Genomic DNA, 22,782 nt, shown 5'->3' with positions numbered 1-22,782 from the left:
TCCCAGAATGCTGCACAGCAATGCTGGGAAAGCCCAGCTTTTCTTGGGTTCTCCCTGAGGTTAGTCATCTGGTTTCTTGTACTTAAGTTGGATTTGATTTAAATGTTGAGCTGTAGGTTAACCCTGTACCCAAAAAGCCCAAAGGCACTTAATTATGGCCAATAAATAAAATGATATTCACATCCTTCTAACACTTCTCTCACCTTCTAAAATCAGCATCTATCTATCAGGGGATGAAAAATTTACAAAGCAAGCTGCTTACAAAGTTGTAACTTAACAATAAGTGACCTATGACATAGTCACTCAACATTTTGCTCTTTTTTATTAATTGTCTAGGTAACTAGACTCATATGAACCTATTTTGCTTAGATGTGAAAATCTGCAGATAATGGGTAAAGGTCTTAGGAAAAATAAAATGAGGAAACAACGCAGTGATGCTGCCGTTGAGTTACAACAGCACCAACAAAGTTCAATGCTCACTTCGTCTTTTGTAAGGAACCACAAAAATCAAAATAAGCAGAGCTTTTGCAAAGGCCATCTGTCTTATTCTCACTCACATATCAGTTTTGCAAGTCATGCACCCAGGATGGCAGCTACAAGGGAAACTATGCTGGCAGCATCTTCAAGAAAGGAACAGCTTCCCACCCCTTGCTTACTGGTAAAAGCTCCTAATGTTTGGAGTAGGAAGAATGGTTTGCCAGCTTGGATGTTTTTCAGTTGCTCTGGAAAACTGCAGGGGTAAGGAAACCAAGGCTTGACTCTTCTGGGTTAAAAGAGCCCTGATGCTTCTGGACCATGTGAGCCAAACATGAAGGTGGCAGTGGCCCCAACCCAACATAGGGAAAAGCAGCCACCCCAGGGCGGGTCGCCCACATACCAGAGCCGCTCTACAGGAGGTCCCTTCCTACCTCAAAGCACATTTTGATTCTCAAGCTAGCCAGGCATTTGGGGAAGGAGGGCGGCAACCAAACCAGATCAGCACACAGAGGCACACCCAAGGGGTGGGGCCCTCAGAACAGGATGGCACCGCCCTCCCTCCACCTCTGCCCCGGGCCCAGGCAGGGCAGCTACTTTATCTCAGGTGGCAGCTGGGCTGGAGGGAGGGAACAGGACGCAGATGGAAAGGGGAAGAAGTGGGTGAGGGGGCAGATCTCTGCAGTTTCTCCACTCCACACCCCGCTTCCCTTTCGAAACAATCTCCACACTGCTCCCGATTGTGATTATGCCCCAGAACGTCTAGTTTCTGGTTCAACCTGAAACACTCTGTGGAGAGCGAGCCAGAAACGACTCCCGTTTGGCAGCTGCCGTGGAGGCAGAGACAGCAGCTGCAGGAACTTGGCTCCACAGAATTCACCTCGACAACAAACAGGGCCACGCCTGCAGCTCACTCGGGACTGGCAGGAGGACCCTGATCCTGTGTAGGTCCCATGTGCAGCAGGGGGACCGCAACACCCCAGCACATTCGCCACTGCCTCCACAATGTGTCTGCAGACAGATACTCCAGGTTCTCAAGTGTTTCATCTTTTTTAAATCCAGAAACAACTCACCATCCAACCCACTTCAGATAAGCTGGGGAACAGTGGCGATTCCAGCTTTAATGGTTGAGTTGAAAAGGGACACCCAGGCTGGGCATGGTGGCTCACACCTGTAATCCCAGCACTTCGGGAGGCCGAGGCGGGTGGATCACCTGAGGTCAGAAGTTTGAGAGCAGCCTGGCCAACATCGTTGAAACCCTGTCTCTACTAAAAATACAAAAATTAGCCGGGCGTAGTGGCAGACGCCTGTAATCCCAGCTACTCGGGAGGCTGAGGCAGGAGAATCACTTGAATCTGGGAGGCGGAGGTTGCAGTGAGCCAAGATTGTGCCACTGCACTCCAGCCTCGGCAACAGAGCAAGACTCTGTCTCAAAAAAAAAAAAAAAAAAAAAAGGAAAGGGGACACCCAAATTCATGATTAACTATTCTCTTAACTGTACAAACCTGGACTTTGCTGCTACCCAAGTTCTAAACCCTTACCCGGGGTTGGGATGAATGGACAAACGTTATTTACTTATATGTATATCCACTAAGGCACTGAAATTGTATTTTTCCAAAGGCTTCCCACCTGTCTTTTCATATTATTGTCTTCTAAAATGTCATCCCAGTGATCGTCCCCTTAAAAGGTCCTTTTCAGTCTGAATTCCTTAATCTACATGAAGCTGTCTGAATCTCTCCCTTCCCTAATGCACAGAGCCCTCTCTCACTGAACTTCTCACTCTGGCAGAAGGACCTCCTGGGAGAAGTGTCACTGCACCATCTTGGGAGAGATGAGTTGCTTAGGAACTCACATGGATACCCTGTGAAATGGAAATACATGTCTACTTGCATAGCCGTTCACTAAATACTGAGATCTGAACAGCCAGATGGTTTTAAGCTAGTTACTACAAAAGCACCTCCAAGTCAAATTCAAATGGACCACTCTAAATAGCAAGTCTATTTTCATTTATGCAGTTAATATTAAATCACTAATCAATAATGGGTGTACATTACCCAATACCAGTGGGATGAGGGCTAGAGAGAAGACTTCACTTTGCATTTCACAGATTTAAATATCTGACGACTGTATGACGGCTATATTTGGAGATGAGAGAATGATTGGCCTCGCATGCCCTAGGAATCCATTAGGCAAGTGGAGAACGATATTCCTCCCAGCAGCACATTCATGGAACCCTCAGTATTACACAGCATGAAAGGCTGACTGCGTGGAGAAAGGTAAAGGGAAGTTCTTGAATCACTTCTGGCTGCCTCTATTCAGCTACTCACCCCCTGGTCACCATATTTGGGGGCACAAATGCTAAGGAGCAGTCTACAAACTGACCAGCTCCCCGAATACTGCCATCATAACTTTAAACCATCAGTGCCCTCTACAGTCATCCTCTTACCTCCTGCCACTGTCTGGGAAGCCAGGGTGTTCTCAGTGCTAACCACCATCCAGACCCCTTTGGGTACTGAACCTCTCGCAACTGTACTTTCTTAGTGAGAGAAGTGGCCATACCCACTTCCTACAGGTTGCGAGGCTCAAAACCACTATGTGTGAGAAACAGGTTATAAACCACAAGAAGATATAGAATTGGTCATTATCTCTACCATCTTTAACACCAAGAGCCCACACTTCCTTGTGATTATTTTCTGGTTTCACAAGTTCATATCTATTTTCAAGTGTGCCTGTATGTCTTACATAACTTTCTGTTCATAATTTTTCTGCCTCAAATAGGTTTTTGTAAACTCACTATTCCAGGACAACAAACCCCCTCCTGTTTCTGCTTACCAAATCAAACCATCCCCATTTGGCCTGCACTTTACTGCTTTCATTTTCCATTCCAATCACTCTCTCTTGTTTAAAGCCAGTGGGGAAGTGCAGGTCCCTAGCGATGACCAAATACATTCCATAGAGAAGAGTCTCTCCTCTACTCTCATCCTCCTCAGACTCTAAAGAACACTGAGTACTGAAGACATTCATCAGTTCACTGTCATGCAACCTATCACCATGTGACCTTGAACAGCTGACTTAATACCAAGTGTCCAAGATAGCACTTGTGAATCAAGTCTGCTCAATGAGACAGGCCCTTGGTTTGACATTAATCCTCTGCCTCTATCTATCCATCATCTGCTTCTCGTTTAACCTCTTGCCTTCCATGACTCCTACTTACAAGTATTTTCCCTGTTTCTGTTTGCTCCTTCTCAGCCATTACCATTCCTTCCCTCCTTAGATTTCCAAAAACCGTATTTAAAAAGGAACATTGGCTGGATGTGGTGGCTCACGCCTGTAATCCCAGCACTTTGGGAGGCCGAGGCAGATGGATCACCTGAGTGATCAGGTGTTCGAGTGGATCAGGAGTTCAAGACCAGCCTGGCCAACATGGTGAAACCCTGTCTCTACTAAAAATACAAAAAACCTAACTGGGCGTGGTAGCACATGCCTGTAATCCCAGCTACTCGGGAGGTTGAGGCAGGAGACTCACCTGAACCCAGGAAGCGGAGGTCACAGTGAGCCAAGATTGTGCCACTGCACTCCAGTCTGAGTGACAGAACAAGACTCCGTCTCAAAAAAATAAAAATAAAAAGGAACATCCATCCATGGACCTGCTCTGTTTCTGTCATTAATTTGTTGTTTCTGGTCTGCAATACTGAAACAGTTATCATGCAGGTTACCTTCAAAATTTTCATGTCATCCACCCCATATTGAAATTATCTGCAAACTTACTATTTCTCCATTCAAAATACCTCCTGAATTAGCCTTTTCTTCTTCAGTCATCCATCACTCAACTCAGTCTTCATCCTCTTAAGTCTAGAGGACTATCAGAGTTTGAATCAATTTTCTCATCTCTATTTTTATTTTCTCCCTCTCTTTTCCTTCCTCTAAAGCCAGCAGGTTCTTAAGCTTTTTGGTCTCAGAATTCACTCATAAGAACTGAGGACTGCAGGCTTATGAGGGTTTTGTCTATTGATATTTCTCATGCTAGATATTAAAACTAAGAATTTTTAAACTATGTTAGTTCATTTTCAGGTTATAAAACATGTTAACAATATTTTAATTAAAAAACTAATTTTAAACTTATGGGTAAATAGGTAAAAAGTTGTACTTTTGATTTGAAAGATCAGTTAAAAAGAATAGCATTGTTTTTACAATTTTACAAACTTTAATGTCCAATTAAATAGAGGACAGCTGGATTTGCATAACTGCTTCTGCATTCAATCTGTGGGGATCAGTTCTTTTGGTCTTGCAAGCATGCGAAGAACTGCAGCCTCAGACAGATATGTAACTGGGAAAGAGAGGAGTCTTTTCAGTTAATTGTGGATATTCTTCTCTGACACCTAGCCAAAACTTGACAATCAGCAATTTCCCCCCTTTTTCTTTTGAGACGGGATCTCGCTATGTTGCCCAGGCTGGTTATGAACTCCTGGGGCTCAAGCAATCCTCCTGCCTCAGCTTCCGCAAGTGCTGGGATCACAGGCATGAGCTACTGTGCCCGGCTAACAAACGACAATTTCTTAAAAGTCAGTTCTACTGTTGACTTAATCTGCATCAATGAATTTTTTTGTACTGTTATAGTAAGATCCAATGGTCTGTTTTATACTTTAAATGGATCTTTTACCCATGCAAGACTGTGTAACATTATGCATTGGGTCATTTGGAAAATCATGGTTTTGCAGATTTTGCAAATGTTGACAAATTTTATCACATAATATCAAAACATCACATTACCAGAGATCTCAATTGAAAAGCCTCAGGAAACCATCAAGCTCAATGCGACAGATGTAAACTTTCCCCAAAAAACTAATTTTCATTTGAAATGTCAAGTTTTATCATTGGCAACTAATCCTGCCAGGGTTTTTTTTTTTTTTTTTTTTTTTTGGTGGGGGGGACAGAGTCTTGCTCTGTGGCCCAGGCTGGAGTGCAGTGGCACAATCTTGGCTCACAGCAACCTCCAACTCCTGGGTTCAAGCAATTCTCCTGCCTTAGCTGGGATTACAGGCGCCCACCACCATACCCAGTTAGTTTTGTATTTTTAGTAGAGACAGAGTTTTACCATGTTGGCCAGGCTGGTCTCCAACTCCTGACCTCATGTGATCTGCCTGCCTCAGCCTCCCAAAGTGTGGGATTACAGGTGTGAGCCACTGCGCCCGGCCTCTTTTTTTTTTTAATTGAAGTGCCAAGCTAATTTCATTCCTTTTGAAGAAAAGGTGTGCCAAATACCTACTTCAGAATAACCATGGTTTGTCAGTCATTCTTTCAAATAAAAGCAATATTCCATTTTAAAAATAGCGAGTTCAGCTTGCAATTCAATCATACAAGTGCTCTGCCTCGAGACAACCATCAGACTTCAGAGCATACAGAAGGGCTTTATGCAGACTTCCCACTTCATCACACAGAATATTAAAAAGATGGGTCTCCAAGGGTCAAGATTTAATAACATTACTTTTAGTGCTTTGTCAAGGACATTCTTCAGTGAATTATTATTTGTGATGCCAGCACGTGGCAGTGAAGAACACCAGTACTACTAGTGTAGCCAGTGCCTTGACATATACTAAGGTATCAGAAGTTTTACTGACAATTGCTTTGCAGCATCAGTGCAAATGTCAACAAAGGGAAACGTAAATAACTTCTCAATATTATTACAAAAGGGTTTTGTAATTATTATAAAAAGAGTTTTGACAACACAAACCCCTGAAAGTGTCTTGGGGACACCTAGAAGTCCACAGCCTACACTATCAGAACCTCTGAATTAAGTCTACAATTGTGTTAAATAAAAACCACAGCTGCACACATCTCTCATCCTAGTAACTGATCTCCCATCTTTATCTGTTTAATTTCTTGCGGGTAAAAGAGGGCTCTCTATCCTCACCAATTCCATTTCCTTATCACATAACTATAACTTCAACTAACAGACTTTCACAAGTCTCCTGAAACAGCCCTGATAAGCACATTAATTTTTCTTTTCCCTTTTTTGTAGTACACCTTCTCTTTTGATTTTCCTGTAGATTTATGGCCTTGCAAGCACTCTGTCCTGCAAGGGAGAAAGTGGCAATTGTTGTAAGAGACACACGGAGGGAAACATCCATGATTACCAGAATACTGTGGTCTTATGTCATCTTTTCCTGTCCCTCTTGCTGGTGCTCCTTGCACCTTAGTCCCAGCTCACAAATGAAATGCCAGTTTCTCAGCCCTCTTTTGTCAATGACCTGTTTCCCTAGTGTAACTTGCCTAGTCTCATAGCATTACCTCCAAGCAAATGGCTGATCAGTTTATATCCCAAGCTTTCTTGAGACCCAGTATGATTTTCCAACTGGTGGCTGGACACTTGCCAAGATGTTCCACCACACTTCGAAGTCTACACGCCTGAAACTGAACTCAAACCAAAACAGACAGCCCCTGGTCCTTCAGTGGTCTCGAAGGCATGGAGTTGTTGTCTCTGTCTCTTCCAGTTCCCAGGTCCTTGCAATTCCTCATGAATCTTCCATTCACCACCTCTTCTTCACTGAACCTGATCTAATTTGAGACTTTATTCTCTCACTTAACTACTAAAACAATTTTTTAATCATTCTTAACCTTAGTCTCTTTCCAGTCCCACTCCATCCTACTCTGTTGCCATGTACCATAGTCTGTGTCTGTGTCTCATGAATGGGATTAGTGTCCTTATAAATGAGGGAGCTTGTTTGTCCCTTCCACTACATGAGGTTACAGCAAAAAGATGGCTGGCTGTCTATGAAACAGTAAGTAGGCCTTTGCCAAACCCCAAATCTGCAGAGTACCTTGATCTTGGACTTTCCATCCTGCACAAATCTAAGAAATAAATTACTGTTGTTTATAAACCACTCAGTTTATGGTATTTATAGCAAAAACTAAGCAGCCTGAACTACGACAACAGGTAAATCTTAAGGCATAGCTCCAACTAAGTCTTTCCATGCTCAGGATCTCCATCTGCTGGCCAAGCACAGTGGTTCACACCTGTAATCCTGGCACTTTGGGAGGCCGAGGTGGGTGGGTCACCTGAGGTCAGGAGTTTGAGACCAGTCTGGCCAACATGGCAAAACCCTGTCTCTACTAAAAATACAAAAATTGGCCAGGTGTGGTGGCAGGTGCCTGTAATCCCAGTTACTCGGGAGGCTGAGGCAAAAGAGTCGCTTGAACCCGGGAGGTGGAGGTTGCAGTGAGCCGAGATTGTGCCACTGCACTCCAGCCTGGGCAACAAGAGTAAAGCTCCATCTCAAAACAAAAATAAAAACAAAAAACCCCATCTGCTGAACTCCCAACTCATCACACAGGTTGGATTAGTCATTACTTCCTCCTTTATTACAGTCACTCTTTACACAGGTCTCTAATCCCCTGCCAGACTCTAAGGCTCCAAGAAGACAGGACCCATGCTTGATAACCCATCTCAAATAGCATTTAGCATAGTGGTTTTTCACAACACAGAAATGTAATACTTATTCAAGGAAATGCAGAATGAATGGATACTCTACTTGCAAGAGTCTCTCTTCTATGCACACATACCAGGTATGCCCCTTTTCTGCACTTCCATCACATAAAACCTCATTCAACCGTTGGCTGAATGTTGCATTGCCATTCTAAGAAGCTGAAAATTAAAGCAGGATTGAAGTTACCTGTTGGGAAAGACAGGGTTTTAAGAAATAAAACATGACTATGCATTTTCTTCAATCATACTCTTTTTTTCACCTTTTTTTTTTTTTTTTTTGAGACAGGGTCTCACTCTGTCTCCCAGGCTGCAGCGTAATGGTGTGATCATGGCTAACTGCAGCTTCCACCTCCCTGGCTCAAGCAATCCTCCCACCTCAGCATCCTGAGTAGCTGGGACTAGAGAGGCACACCACCATGCCTGGCTAATTTTTTGACTTTTTGTTGATGTGGAGGTCTCACTATGTCGTCCAGGCTGGTATCAAACTCCTAGGCTCAAGCAATCCTCCTGCCTTGACCTCCCAAAGTGCTGGGATTATAAGCGCAAGCCACCACACCGAGCCTCTTTATTCTTTATACTTCTTTAATCCTCTATATCTGTTTGACCATCTAAAATGGTAATAAAAAAATCAGGTGTCAAAATATTTACTTAAGCATATAACTAAAGACCCCCTCCCTCCCAGAAGACAGTTTCACACTGAATTACTCTGCTCTTTCATATGTGTTAGCTTTATTTGCTAGTCAGACTGCCAGGAAAACAGTTTCATCACCGGCTGACATGAAGAGATCATTAAAAAAAAGTTTCATCATATTTTGAGATTGATCTTCACAGAGCAATGACTCATGAGACTAAAAACTTTCTCACCCCTCCTCAAAGCTTGCCCAAGTAGCTAGAGATATATTAATGCAAACCTAAATAAATTATAGTTGCCCCTAAATCAAAGAAATAAAGCGTGGATCCTGTTATAATAATAATCTCTAATTTATCTGAAGGCTTTTTTTCCCTTAAGGCATATATTGTTTTGTGGGTAAATGAGTTTTCCCCTAAACGATATGTTGATTTAGCAATAGGAAGCTTATTCATTAAGAACTTATTCTGACACACACCTTATTAGGACCATTTGACAGGAAAATGGGCTTTGTATTTTTTTTGATGATTTTATTATGTCATCCATTTTTCCTAGAGTAGAAAATGCTGTGTTCCAAATATATTTAAACATACTAAGACAGAATGTTTTTTCCTAAAGATGTTTCCAGGTGAGTGCAAACTCCTTTCTGTCCTTCCTTTTTTAAAGAGACAAGGTCTCACTACGCTGCTCAGGCTATTCTCAAACTCCCAGTCTCAAGCAATCCTCCCACCTCGGTCCCCTGAATCACTGGAATTACAGGTGTGAGCTACAGTGCCCAGCTTGCAAACTTTAAGAAACAAGTTATTTGCTTACAAAAAAAAAATTCATCTTCTTATATCATTGAACCCATACTTCCCAGAAGACTGAAACATGCATCACACATAAATGCAATTACTTATAAATAAGCAAATTCAAAGTGTTCTTTGCTTTGTTTTCCTTTGATTTAAAATCCAGAGAGCTAAGAATCAAGAGTTGATGGAGCTACATGACCAAAGCAAATGTGAGGCAGGAAAGAGTATTTCGAGCATTTAGGAATAACTTGATATTTCAGGAGTCCATGGAAATTTCAAAAGCACTTCACAAGGAGCCTTTTCAGTGGAGTCTGTTAGTCTGGTGAATACTGGCATGCTATTATTGACAGCTCCGAGAAAAGTGTCTTAGAAATTTAAACAAGAATGTCCAAAGAAAATACAGATAACAGAAGACCACATTTTGAAGTAAAACTTAAGTGATGATGCTGATATTAAACCCTAAAAATGAGGGTTTACCCATCATGCATCTGCACACACCCGGGCTAACACTCAAACTCAATTAGTTATAGTTGGCTCTGTCGTTCCCTTTGGGTTCGGTGATCTGGATAAAATTTACACTTTGATAAGGCAGACTTAATTAACCCCACTGAAATTTAAGGGACTCCATGGGGACTACAAAACACACCAATCTATACTAATTGTCCTGTTCGACTTTGTTAGGCAGCCACCTCTCCTCATCAACCAAGAGAAAGCTCACCCTGCTGCGGCTTCCACCAACATCATGGCTATCTTCAGGCAAGACCATGCACCCACAGACATCAACTACACCTGCTCCCGCGACACCTAACAAAAATGAAAACATACCCTGCTTCTTAATTTCAGGCAAAACCCAAATGTCTGGTCCTGTATTTGCAGCCCATAGATCTCATAATTTTGGTCCCCATGGAGACTCAAGATGCCGAATCAGAGAGCTCAGGTCTCAGGAGTGAGCACACATGCGAACTTCAGGCCACTCCAGCAAGACCAATTGCTGCATTTGAAATTTAGCTCAGCCCACAGCCAAGCATAAGAACACTTCCTTTTGCCAAGAAAGGTGGCCAATCCTGCCTTGAGCAAGGGAGAAAAGTTAACAATGGGAACTATTTATAACCTTTCATTGCCTAATAAAAATCCAAATTTTCTCCCCCCACTCCCACACCAGGAGGAGGAGGAGGTCCCAATCCCTGTACAGAACCTCAACGATACTCCCAGCCAGGGAGGAAGAGGTTACATAATGGAGTCTAGGCCAGCCAAAATGCCAGGGGCATAATTGACCAGGGCTACAAAGGCTTTGGTGGGTGGGGAAGAAGGGAAGGGGTAGGTAGCAGGCTTAATCTGAGCCAGGCAGACAGCTTAGACATTTGATGACGGATATTCACTACAGATAGATAGATTTTACTTTCCTTTCAGGACACCAAGAAGACCGAGAACAGACCACCTGCCCACGTGAATGCACAATCAAGAGAGGCCTCATGTACCAGCAGCTGGCTGTCCTAACCAGATCCCACTGTGGAATCTCCACCTTCACCAACATTTGGTGTGTGCAAATCCTCAGCTCAAATCCTCTTCCCTCAACCACACAATGAATGCCTGGACAGAAAGAAAGAGGGTGGCATTTCTCATGCCAGGGCACCTGCAATAGCACCTCTTGCCTGCCCAGAGTGCCCAGTGCCTGGCCCCATCTCTTCCCCATGTTCCAAACTCCCCTTCCCTTCCCAATTTTCAGCTTTTGCTGATTCTTCTTCACAGCTCATTTTTATCTGTATTTTTTTTTTAACCACCACTCCAGTATATTGTCCTTCCATGTCCTACTTATTACCCACTCCCTGCCATACAGCACCAGCAACACAAAAGGCACACACAGGAGTTAGAATATAAAGGGTCTGTATCTCCCACCACCCACAATTAGGCAGAGGAGGGTGCCAGATATGCCAAAGTAAAAATATGGTTGAGTTCTCTTTCCCAAGTTCTCCTTCAGCTTTGCTACATAAACTTGTGTCCACACTGAGGATAAAGCAAGCCCCTTTACATACAACAAGATTCCTAGTCCCATGTTTCTGCAGAAAAACAGGGCAGAAATTCAAAACACCCAAATTAAAGGCAAGAGAGATGTGAGTTGGGGACTCCCCAGCAAGGAACAAACAGGTAAATTCTTAAACTAATTTTTAAAAATAAACAACTATGAATACATCTGTTAAATGCTACAAATTTGTAATGTCACACATATTTCCAGGTATAAAATATATATACATATAAAATGTCTTTAAAAAGATTCCCATCAATTTGGATTTTTTTTTGCTCCTACTTCAACATCCCCTAAAGAAAAACTTTACATGTTAAAAAAAAGCAGCCTTCAAAAGACACCAAATGCTTTTTTTAAAGCTAGCAATTACATGCTTTGTCCAGTTAAAGTTTCAGCTTTTCAGCCAAAGCCTGTTGTTGAATTTTCTCAAGCAGTAGAGTATTAAAAACAAAACAAAATCTTGGAAGCAATCCACTGGGTGATGTTTCCTATCCTCCAAGACCTGGTAGGTCAAAATTCAGAGGAAACAGGACTCAATCCTTAAATAATGCATATGTACCCACTTTTCTATACCAGGTATACAATTTCCAAGAATGTGTGTTAGCTAAACAGATCTCTGTAACTGCCGGAGGGGAAAATAGCTCCCAAATACATTCTCAGCAAAGCAGTACAGCAAGGGCACTCAAGTTTAATTCAGAAATGAAGTGTCATTGTAAAAAATCTTTGGTTGGGGGAGGGGGGAATCACTGAAAACATGTTCTTACCATGCTCATCAGGCTCTGTTGGCTTGGATACTTCTCTGAATGGCATTATAACTGCATCTCCAGGCACTCTGGGGCTTTCCACATACTTGGGCTTCCTGACGGGACCTGTAGTGGGAAAGATCTCTGAGTGTGGCTAATGTTTTCCAGATGCAAACAAAGCCTTGGAATGTACAGTGTGTGTCCTTACCAGGACCCAAATATGCCTAGAGGAAGAGCCAGTCCCTTCCCCTCCCTTAAACACACACACACACACACACACACACACACACACACACACACACACACACGTAATTTCAGTACAGGCGAGGGAACGTCCAGTCTGGCCTGCCAAAGAAGAAAAGGGTAAGCTCAGATTTGAGAATGTAAACCCTAACAAAAACAAAAGCTGCTCTCTTGCTGTGAAGTCACTACAGCTGTCTTCGCTGGTCAAGTGGGTAATTCTGACATGTTCAAACCTGGACGGCTTGTGACGAAGGGTTTTATGATTTTCCTCTAACTGGCACAAGGATGAGACAAAGATGATTTGGTTGCTTGGTATCTCTAAAGTTGGGAGGCAAGATTACAAACAGCCAGCCTGTAACAGCAGCATGCTCTGCAGGTATCTTATCTAGCTAGTGACGCACAGTAACTGTGCGCGGCACAGCAGCCAGTCAGCTGGTCAGACATACGAGAGACCGACAGGCTTATCTCCCACCTCCTGTTCCCACAGTCCCGGCTTATCATCAGAAAATCTGGAATTCTTCGTAAGACTGGATGGAACCCTCACATGCAATGATGCAGCCATTTTGGAAAACAGTTTGGCAGTTGTTCAAAAGGTTAAGGGCAGAGTTACTACATGGCCCTGCAGTTCTACTCCTACGGGGATATATGTTCACACAAAAACTTGTACCCAAATGCTCATAGTAATGCCATTTGTACTAGCTAAAGGTACGTCAAATGATGACAACAAAATGTGCTTTGCTCACACAATGGAATATTATTGGGCAGTAGAAAGGAATGAAGTATTGATTCATGCTACAACATGGATAAAGCTTGAAAACATTCTGCTAAGTGAAAGAAGCCGGTCACAAAGGATCTACATGATTCCATTCATATGTCATGCCTAGAATAGCCAAATCTTTCAGAAAGTATAAATGGTTGCCAGGGGCTGGGGGTTATGCAGGCTATGCAGGCCTGTGGGGTAATGGTAAGGGATATGTGACTTCTTTCTAGAGTAAACAAATGTTCTAAAATTAGGTCGTAGGGATGGCTGTACAACTCTATGAATATATTTAAAATTAGTCTACTGTATGCTTTAAATGGGTGATCTGTATGGATGTGAATTATACCTAAACAAAACTGCTTAAAAAAAATTAAAAGGCTAGGCGTGGTGGCTCACACGTGTAATTCTTGCACTTAGTCCAACGCAGAAGGATCACTGGAGCTCAGGAGTTTGAGACAAGCCTGGGCAACACAGTGAAGACCTTGTCTCTATAAAAAATAAACAAAGTTAGCTGGGCATAGTGATGTGTGCCTGAAGTCCAAGCTACTCAGGAGGCTGAGGTGGGAGGATCACTTGAGCCCAGGAGGTAAAGGTTGCAGTGAGCCAAGATCACACCACTGCATTCTAGCCTGGGCAACAGGGTGAAACCATGTCTCAAAATAAAGAAAATATGCCTTTCTGTTACATTTTGGTCCAAAATCACTCCCTTGATTCTTGTGTTCCTTGGTTGCCTTAAAGTGGCTTTTAGCAAGACCACAGAGATAGGAAACATTTTACATCAGTAAGAGAAGGGGTAGTGGAAGACATGCAGGCAGGAATCTACAACTCTCCCCTCTTCTCAGCCCTGGGCCATAGTTCTGACAGTCCCAGGGGCCCAGTTCCACCACTGCATCATGATGGGGTGATGCAGACAGACCATCCTTCTGTCTCAAATGCCTTCTGCATCTAAGAAATTCTGTTCAAAAGATGGTTTACGGTGAGAGATGCTGCCATCTAAAGGCATACTGCGAAAGCATTTATACTACTATAAAAATAATCTAATTCCTAGCCAGCTACATGGGTGTACTACATCTTAAACTAGACTGTTATCAAATAAGCTAATACTACTTTACAAATAAGAATGGTGTTTCAAACTTTAGGAACCATCCCTTTTAAATGATTCATGTAGTATTTAATCACATGGCAGTCTTCATAATTTAACCCTGTCATAAAGGGAACTTTTACAAAGATTAAAATGGAATGGTTACGGGGGAAGGGAACATATAATTGCAATCTAAGTATGGGATGTAGGCTATTCAACAGTGTCCAGACTTTATCTACAACATATATATATATATATCTCCACATGTAAATATGCATAGGGAAAAAGACTTGTGGGGGTTTGGGGGTGGAGCTAAACTACTTGCTGTGTAAGAGACATAAACTAGAAAGAAGGGCCTGAATAGGGCAGATACAAATTCAATCAATTAGCTGGGCATAGTGGTGTTTGCCTGTAGTCCCAGCTACTCAGGAGGCTGAGGTAGGAAGGTCTCGTGAGCCCAGAAGTTGGAGGTTGCAGTAAGCCGTGATTGCACCACTGCACTCCAGCCAAGGTGACAGAGCAAGACCCTCTCTCAAAGAAAAAAGAAAAGAAAAGAAAAGAAAAAAAGGAACCAGAACAAAGATAAGAACTCAAAGACAAGAACTCATACACACTTCTGGTTTGCCACTTACTCCCTAAGGTAAAATAAACTGCTGACATCTTTTCCCTTCATCTGCCCTCGTCCATTTGAAGGACCTGAGGCGGTAAATCTCTTTGTTATTATTGCCTGATGATTTGTCCAATGAGAAGGCATGGCCACTGTTCAACAAGTGCCTGTATTTCTGCTCCCCTTAACTCTTTAGGGTACAGTAACAGCAAATCTAAAGAGATCTATTTCCAGGCTCCAATCTACCTATCCAGCAGAGTCTTTAAAAATATTCTCTAATAGTAAGCACTTTCTTAAAATGTGGGCTATTTCATTAATGTATGATGGTTATTGTAAATGTCTGGATCCTGGAACCCAGTGTCACCCAGAGCCTTCAGAAAGCATCCACGTGCCTGCCTGCTTAATTGTCTTGGAACGGTTCTATTCAGATCCAATCCCTCACTCACAGAAAGACTCAACCCTGAGAAGCCAGGATGCTCAACGCAGGGACTCGTGAGTTGGGCAGACCTAGGTTCAAATACTGCACCCAGGCCTGGCACGGTGGCTCACACCTGTAATCCCAGCACTTTGGGAGGCCAAGGCGGGCGGACTGCCTCACAAGTTCCGGTAACATAGTGAAACACCATCTCTACTTAAAAAAAAAAAATTAGCTGGGCATGGTGGCGTGCACCTGTAGTCCCAGCTACTTGGGAGGCTGAGGTATGAGAATCGCTTGAACCTGGCAGACAGAGGTTGCAGTGAGCTGAGATCACGCCACTGCACTCCAGCCTGGGTGACAGAGTGAGACTCTGTCTCAAACAAAACAAAACAAAACAAAACCCCTCCCTCCTCATGTCCCCTAACTCAGGCCTTACTATGTCCCAGACCCTAAAGGTGAGTGAATGAACCTCTTGCTAAAAGGGGAAAACCCACGCACAAAGACCAGGCCCACTTGGTTCCCAGGCACAGTAAATCACAGGAATGTCACATACGAAAGGAGACCTAGAATATACCAAAGTAAGTAAAACATATATTCAGTGGTCACACAAGGCAAAGCACACACATACATTAATTCACTCATTCCTAACAACTTTGGGAGAAAAGTACAATTTCCTTCATTTTTAGGTCAGGAAACTGAAGTTCAAATAAGTTGTTCTCATCTGAACACGGCCCACACATGACAAAGCAGGAAGGAATTCACACCCTGGTCTATGCAGTTTTGAAGCCCATGCCCTGAATCACCATTGAGCACTTCTACAACTATGAAATCTGGATTAAACATGCAATTCTAGAAAAAGCCCAGGCACTGGGAACTTCCACCACCCAGTCATCAACATCCATGGATGCTGGCTGCAGAGGCCATTTATGCATCCTACTTGACTCTGATCTTCCCTTTCACTAGAGGAAATGTTAAGTGAATATAAACAACTGTTCTCCTGCATGATCCTTGTATTTAAATTGCTTTTCACAAACAGCTGAACCTCAAATGCTATAAAACAAGATAAATTTATAGCCATAGGTTTTATTGTCCCCCCACAATCACTCATTAGAGAATTTGTGCATACTTTGCATTGAACCAAACAGATGATATGTGTTTGCCTCCACTCACTCTCAAAACAACATTAAAGTTGTAGCAAAAAGATTAAACAGAGACCAGTAAGGAAAGGAGAAAGAGCCACTGGCCAGAAACCAAGCCTCTGAATGTAGGAAACAGACTGCCAAGGAGCAGTGGAGCAGACAGAGCATAAAGGTTAGTGTTGAGTGGGGGCGGGGGGAGGGGGAGCCCAGGCCAGAGGCCTTCGTGACAGCAGGCCCGTCGGAAGGCAGGGGCATGTGTGACATCCAGTAGCGCGGCTGGTTGAAAACTACTGAAGGAAAAGTGAGACCCCCCACCCCAGCATTTCTTAAGCCTGGAGCATCCCTTCCACTCCCTCATCCTGGAGGCCAAGTTTATTCTCTGGAAAAAGGCTCAATTCTAAGAACATGGAGAGAGATTCAAGAGCTAAACTCATGAGTGCTCTTTTCTTTTCATGTTTTTTTTAAAACTTGTAACTGCTAAGGAAAAAGTAGATTAAGAAAAATGCTATATGCAGACTGATGGGCCCGAGATGTATCTCCCCCACCCCAGCCCCCAGTTATGAGATCTGACAGCAAAGCTTACAGGCCACGGCAGAAGAGACGGGAGGATTCCTCTCTGGAGAAGCTCATCAAGAGAAGAAGGCCTAGAGATAGTCACAGGTGGGGACTCCTCTACCCCAAGAAAGGGAGATCCCTGACCATCACGCTGCAGCACAGCTTGCCCTCAACATACCCCTTTCAATCAGCTTTTAGCACCTTATATACAAATAAGGAGCCAAGGAACACCAGGCAGGTGAGGAAAGACCTACCCTGAAAGACAGCGACTGACACAGGTTAAGAAAGGAACTCTGAGCTGGGCACGGTGGTGCACGCCTGTAGTCCCAGCTACTTGGGAGGATTGCTTGAACCCAGGAGTTTGAGGCTGCAATGAGCTATGATTGTGCAACCCTGTCTCTTTAAAAAACAAACTAGGGAATGAGAGAAAAGAAGAAACGCCCTACAGAAAGAAAAGTAATACTGCCTCTATTACACAAAAGGCTACTGGGACAGGGGACACTTGGAGCCCATGATGTGGGCAGCTAAACAGGCTGTGGCTACAGAATAGCTGCAGGCCACATGGTCAGGAGCCATCACAGTCACCAAGCACTAATCTCACATGACCACCTATTAAACCACAATGACACTAATCACTGTGCCATCTATATGGAACACTCTCCCACATAAAGCGGCCACAGTCCTGATCAGCAGAGATCTAGACTGAAAAATCCATCTCCCCAAACCCCTCCTCGGGGAAAACTACTGCCCAGCACCTTTCCCCTCACAACTTTTTGTTTAAAACAAAATACTCAAGCATAAGCTACTTTTAACTTCCCCCTTCAATTAAACCAAGTGTTATAAGGTGAATCCCCCCAAATTAACCAGAATGTAATACTACATAATAATTACCCAGAAAGCATGATATTCCAGCTACTGGGTATGTTTTAAGGCAGGAGGCTCTTAAAAACAAGACAAGACTTGTCTGTGGATAAAAACATAAACAACAACAACAACAACAAGGAAAGACCATCAGGTATTAGCTGACAACCAGCTCCTCTAGGAGCTGACACGTCTCCAGGGCTGGGCTCCCAGTCCCCCGCCGCCCCGGCACTGGTATCCTGTTGCTGCCACTTTTCCAGCTGTAATGTGCCCAGGCTTCAAATGCAGATTCTGATGTTCAAGGTGTGGGCTGGGACCACAGATGACACTTTGGTAGCACAAATGGGGTCTCTAGGGAAGACCACTGTTCACCACCCACTCCAGTGGTCAGGTTTAAGTGGGGTGCACCCACTTGGTGTGAGTGGAGCACCAACGTGTTCCGTTTACAAGATTAAGATAAACGGGCATTATCCTCTATCATAAATTAAAGCTACTTCATCTGAACTCTAGATCCTTCTCCTCATTCCAATTTCCCCAAGCCACTGCCCCTCCCCTCATAATCTCCACTATGTGATACAGGGGAAAGTAGATCTCAAAGTTATAAAAGACCCTTAAAATTAAAAACAACAAAGTGCCAAAAATATGTTAAACAGCCATAAACTCATAGGTACCAAGTATGCAGCTTGCAAAAGAAAGAAAGAAAAAACAAACAAACAAAAAACCAAAACCTCAAAACCCAAGCACCTGTCAGCTTCTTTAATTGTGTAGCAGGGCCTGTGTCAGTCTGGAAGGATGTGGCCAGAACCCTCCCTTAATCACTCCACTCAGAAGCCCAGGAGGCACAGCAGCCCCCCATTCAGAATTCTGCCTTTATATAAATCTCCAAATAGACTTTCCCAGCGGCCAGTTTTCCCGCTTTTTGACATTTTAATCACACAGCTGACTATTTTGCTGCTTAGAAACTGCCACATAAGGAGTATTTTTTAAAAGGGATGGTAGAAATAAACCAAACCCAGCTTTATCTCGAGGCAGTGAAAGGGAGAAGGGCAGGGATTCTTTTCATTTCTGAGTGTTTCAGTTAAAGATAATTATATATTTATATGAAAGCAATATTTGGGACACAGAACACCTGAGGCTACTTATTGCATTTAAAGTAGATCTTACATTTTTCATGGTATCTGGAGACTGTGAAAAGTGACACTGTGTGTTATCAACCATTTTAGGGATTTTTTAGCATCCTGAACTTTCACAGTAAAGGTTCCTGCCGATTTTATCTGATCTAGGTTTTCATTCCACAGTGGGAAATTTCACAAGATGAGGAAAATAAAGAGAAAAGAGAATATTTCAGGGGGCAGGGGGAACCTTTACCACTAAGGCAAATGGCATTAAATAGCCAATTCCTAATGGCAAACTGTTGTAAACTACCAGATGAGTCTTGGATTTTAAGGAGCAAGACATCCAGACAGAGCTTCAAAAGTGTGACCCCTCTTCCTCTAGTACCTGCACCACCCCCCCAAGAACAAATGAGTGCTTGATGAGGGAGGAGAATGAAGCGACATGCACTTAGGGACTGAAAAAAGACGACTTGGCCTACCCAAGTCTGCGACATAAAAGGAGTCTTTGTAATAGGAACATGGGCTGATTCCCTGTGGTTTTGTCCCTTGCCTAAGTTGAGGCACAGCTGGGGGACAGAAGGCACTGCCCAAAGACACCATCTTACAGGGTAAGAGCTTCTTGGGAAGATTCACCCTGGGGGAAGGAGACAGAAAATGAACTGACCAAAGTGGAAAACCTTGGCCAAACAGGAGGGCAATTTCAAACACTGCCTGGCATCCATCCCTTGGATATCTCCCATGAGAGGCAAAAGGGGATTAAATAACTAAACTGCTGACAGCTCGCCTCCAGGGAATGACAAAAGGCAGCACCAGGCCCCCCACAACTCCCGGGGTACAGGGTGTGGATGAAGGACAAGGTACCTGGAAAGAGAAGTGCACCAGCTATCCCAGCAGACACCCTCTGGGTACTTCCAGAAGCATCCAGGAACACTTTTACAGGGGCCTGGGGCCTTGTATAAAAAGGTAGTGGCAACACATCAGTGCGATTTGAGTTACTACTACTGGGACCTCATCCTAATCCAAAGACAAGTGAGATCTAGGGAAATTCAGACTGCAATTCTAGGGAAGAAAAAAACAGAAGGCAAGAGAAAAAAAGTGTCACCTGCTGATGGTGAGGAGAATACAAAAGTCACCTGATACCACTCTTAGTACGCCTCCTTTTATTTATTTCAAATACCTCATCTGCAAGGATCCACTGGGAAAGGGCGGACAGCCTTTATTCATTGGTGCAACGCCTAAGACATTGTGAGGATGTAAATGTTCACAATCTAGGAGGAAAACAGTATATCAAAATGGAGCCATGCTCCTTTTTTCCAAATTGTATTTTAAGTTCCAGGATACATGTGCAAAATGTGGTTTATTATACAGGTAAACATGGCAATGGTGGTTTGCTGCACCTATCAACCCATCACCTAGGTGTTAAGCCCTGCATGCATTAGCTATTTATCCTGATGCTCTCCCTCCCACCCGTGCCCCGACAAGCCCCGGTATGTGTTGTTCTTCTCCACGTGTCCATGTGTTCTCATTACTACATCCATGTCCCTGTAAAGGGAATGATCTTGTTCCTTTTTGTGGCTGCATAGTATTCCATGGTACTACACTTTCTTTATCTAGTTTATCATTGATGGGCATTTGGGTTGATTCCACATCTTTACTATTGTGAATAGTGCCACAATAAACATATGTGTGCACATGTCTTTACAGAATGATTTATGTTCTTTTGGGTATATACCTAGTAATGGAATTGCTGGGTCAAATGGTATTTCTGGTTCCAGATCCTTGAGGAATTGCCACACTGTCTTCCACAATGGTTGAACTAATTTACATTCCCAGCAACAGTGTAAAAGAGTTCTTGTTCCTCCGCAGCCTCACCAGCATCTGTTTGTTGGCTTTTTAATAACTGCTATTCTGACTGACGTGAGATGGTATCTCATTGTGGTTCTGATTTGCATTTCTCTAATGATCAGTAACGTTGAGCTGTTTTTATGTTTGTTGGCCAGGTAAATGTCTTCTTTTGAGAAGTGTCTCTTCATGTCCTTCATCCACTTTTTGATGGGATTTTTTTTGTAGCCATGCTCCTTTCAATAAGGCATCATTAAAATAAATGTTAACACTTTCAAGTCCCAGTTTGTAGTCTACATGTTTATAGTATCATGAGTACAATAAGCTCCTAGGTACAACAAAGTAACTTGAATAATATTTCTGCTTTTTTCCAATGCAATCTGTCATGCTGTTCGTATACTAAAATTGTTATATATGAAAGCATGGAAATGCATTAATTCATTTTATTTACTCAACAAATATCTGTGACACATCCACTGCATACCAGGCACAAAGCTGAGAACCACAGACATGACTGAGCTCTCTCGATGCTCTCGGTTAAGATGACAAGAGTCTACTATATCATTTGAATTTTATTTCAAAACACTTCAACATAAGCTGGGATATAAATGTATGTCCAGTGGCTGTAAGCAACTGCCTAAAGGCAACGAGTTGTCTTAATCTGGAAGACAGGCTCCAAGAGTAGTTCACCGGCTTTTAATCAAAAAGCCACACTCAAGAGACACTACTGCAAGTCAGTCAGCTAGCTCACCTCTTCACCAACCAACAGCAGGTTATGTTAATTAGTATACTTTGGGTCAGAAATGGGCTTTCACATTGGTTAAATTACTGACTTTGTTAATTAGTATTACAGCTGATGGAACATTTTCAGCGGTGAAATGCATGATATTTGAGGTAAGAGGGCTGACTGGAAATGTCAGAAACACTCTGCCTGTGTGTGACTCAAGTATAAAAATCTAGCAGGCCAGAATGTAATCAGCCTCAGAAATATAAGGCTCAAGGTAAAAATGGTGCCCAGGTTTGATAAGTAAATGGCCCCAGGTCCAGCTGCTGATTCCTAGGAATTGTTAGATCCCTGATGTAAAATGCGGGAAAACCTGAATTCTGCCTTTGGTGAGCCAAATTCTAAAGATACCACTCCAAGATTCCCATCCCCTCATTACTGAATCAAACACAATCTGGGTACAGCCACGTAGGGACTCTGCAGATGGAATTAAGAATACTAATTAGATGACCTTAAAATAGATTATCCTGGATTATCTGGGTAGGCTTGCTATAATCACACAGACCCTCGAAAGCAGAAGTGAGATGAGGCAGGAGGGAGGGTCAGATACTAAAGTGTGAGAAGGAAGCCACCTTTCTGGCATTGAAGATGAAGGAAGGGAACCACAAACAGGAATGCAGGCAGCCTCTGAAGTTGAGAAGAATCCTCAGCTGACAGCCAGTAAAGAAATGGGGACCCAGGCCGGGCACAGTAGCTCACGCCTGTAATCCCAGCACTTTGGGAGGCTGAGGTGGGTGGATCACCTGAGGTCAGGAGTTCAAGACCAGCCTGACCAACATGGTGAAACCCCATCTCTGCTAAAAATACAAAAATTAGCTGGGCATGGTGGTGGGCACCTGTAATCCAGCTACTCGGGAGACTGAGGCAGGAGAATCGCTTGAGCCCAGGAGTTGGAAGTTGCAGTGAGCCGAGATCACATCACTAAACTCCAGCCTGGGCGACAGAGCAAGACGGACGGACGGAAGGGAAACAGAAGGGAAAAGGAAGGGAAAGGGAAGGAAAGGAAAGGAAGAAATGGGGACAGAAATCCTACAGCCACATGGAACCGAATTCTGCCCTCCTGAATGAGCCTGGAAGTGGTTCATCTCCTGAGCCTTAACAGAACACAACCCTGCTACTGTCTTGATTTTGGCCTCAGGAAACCTAGAGAAGAGAGCCAGCTGTGCCTGGACTTCTGTCCTAAAGAATTGTGATAATAGATTTAAGATAAGCATAAGCTTGTAGTAGTTTCTCAG

The 22,782-nt window shown here is 43.3% G+C and overlaps 1 protein-coding gene across 10 annotated transcripts in view; it reads right to left on the bottom strand.

Annotated features, from left to right (window-relative positions):
- LOC105493193 (tetratricopeptide repeat, ankyrin repeat and coiled-coil containing 1) overlaps positions 1 to 22,782 on the bottom strand; it is a 263,922-nt gene that overhangs the window by 84,847 nt on the left and 156,293 nt on the right. For all 10 annotated transcript variants that reach the window (XM_071072815.1, XM_071072818.1, XM_071072811.1 and 7 more), the window contains one exon: positions 12,164 to 12,268. In XM_071072815.1, the coding sequence (XP_070928916.1) occupies positions 12,164 to 12,268 (105 nt within the window). The remainder of the gene's footprint in view (positions 1 to 12,163; positions 12,269 to 22,782) is intronic.

Source organism: Macaca nemestrina, chromosome 11 (genome assembly GCF_043159975.1).
Source record: "Macaca nemestrina isolate mMacNem1 chromosome 11, mMacNem.hap1, whole genome shotgun sequence".
Taxonomy (NCBI): Eukaryota; Metazoa; Chordata; class Mammalia; order Primates; family Cercopithecidae; genus Macaca; species Macaca nemestrina.
The sequence above is the reverse complement of the archived record's forward strand: the minus strand, read 5'-3'. Positions and strand labels throughout refer to the sequence as shown.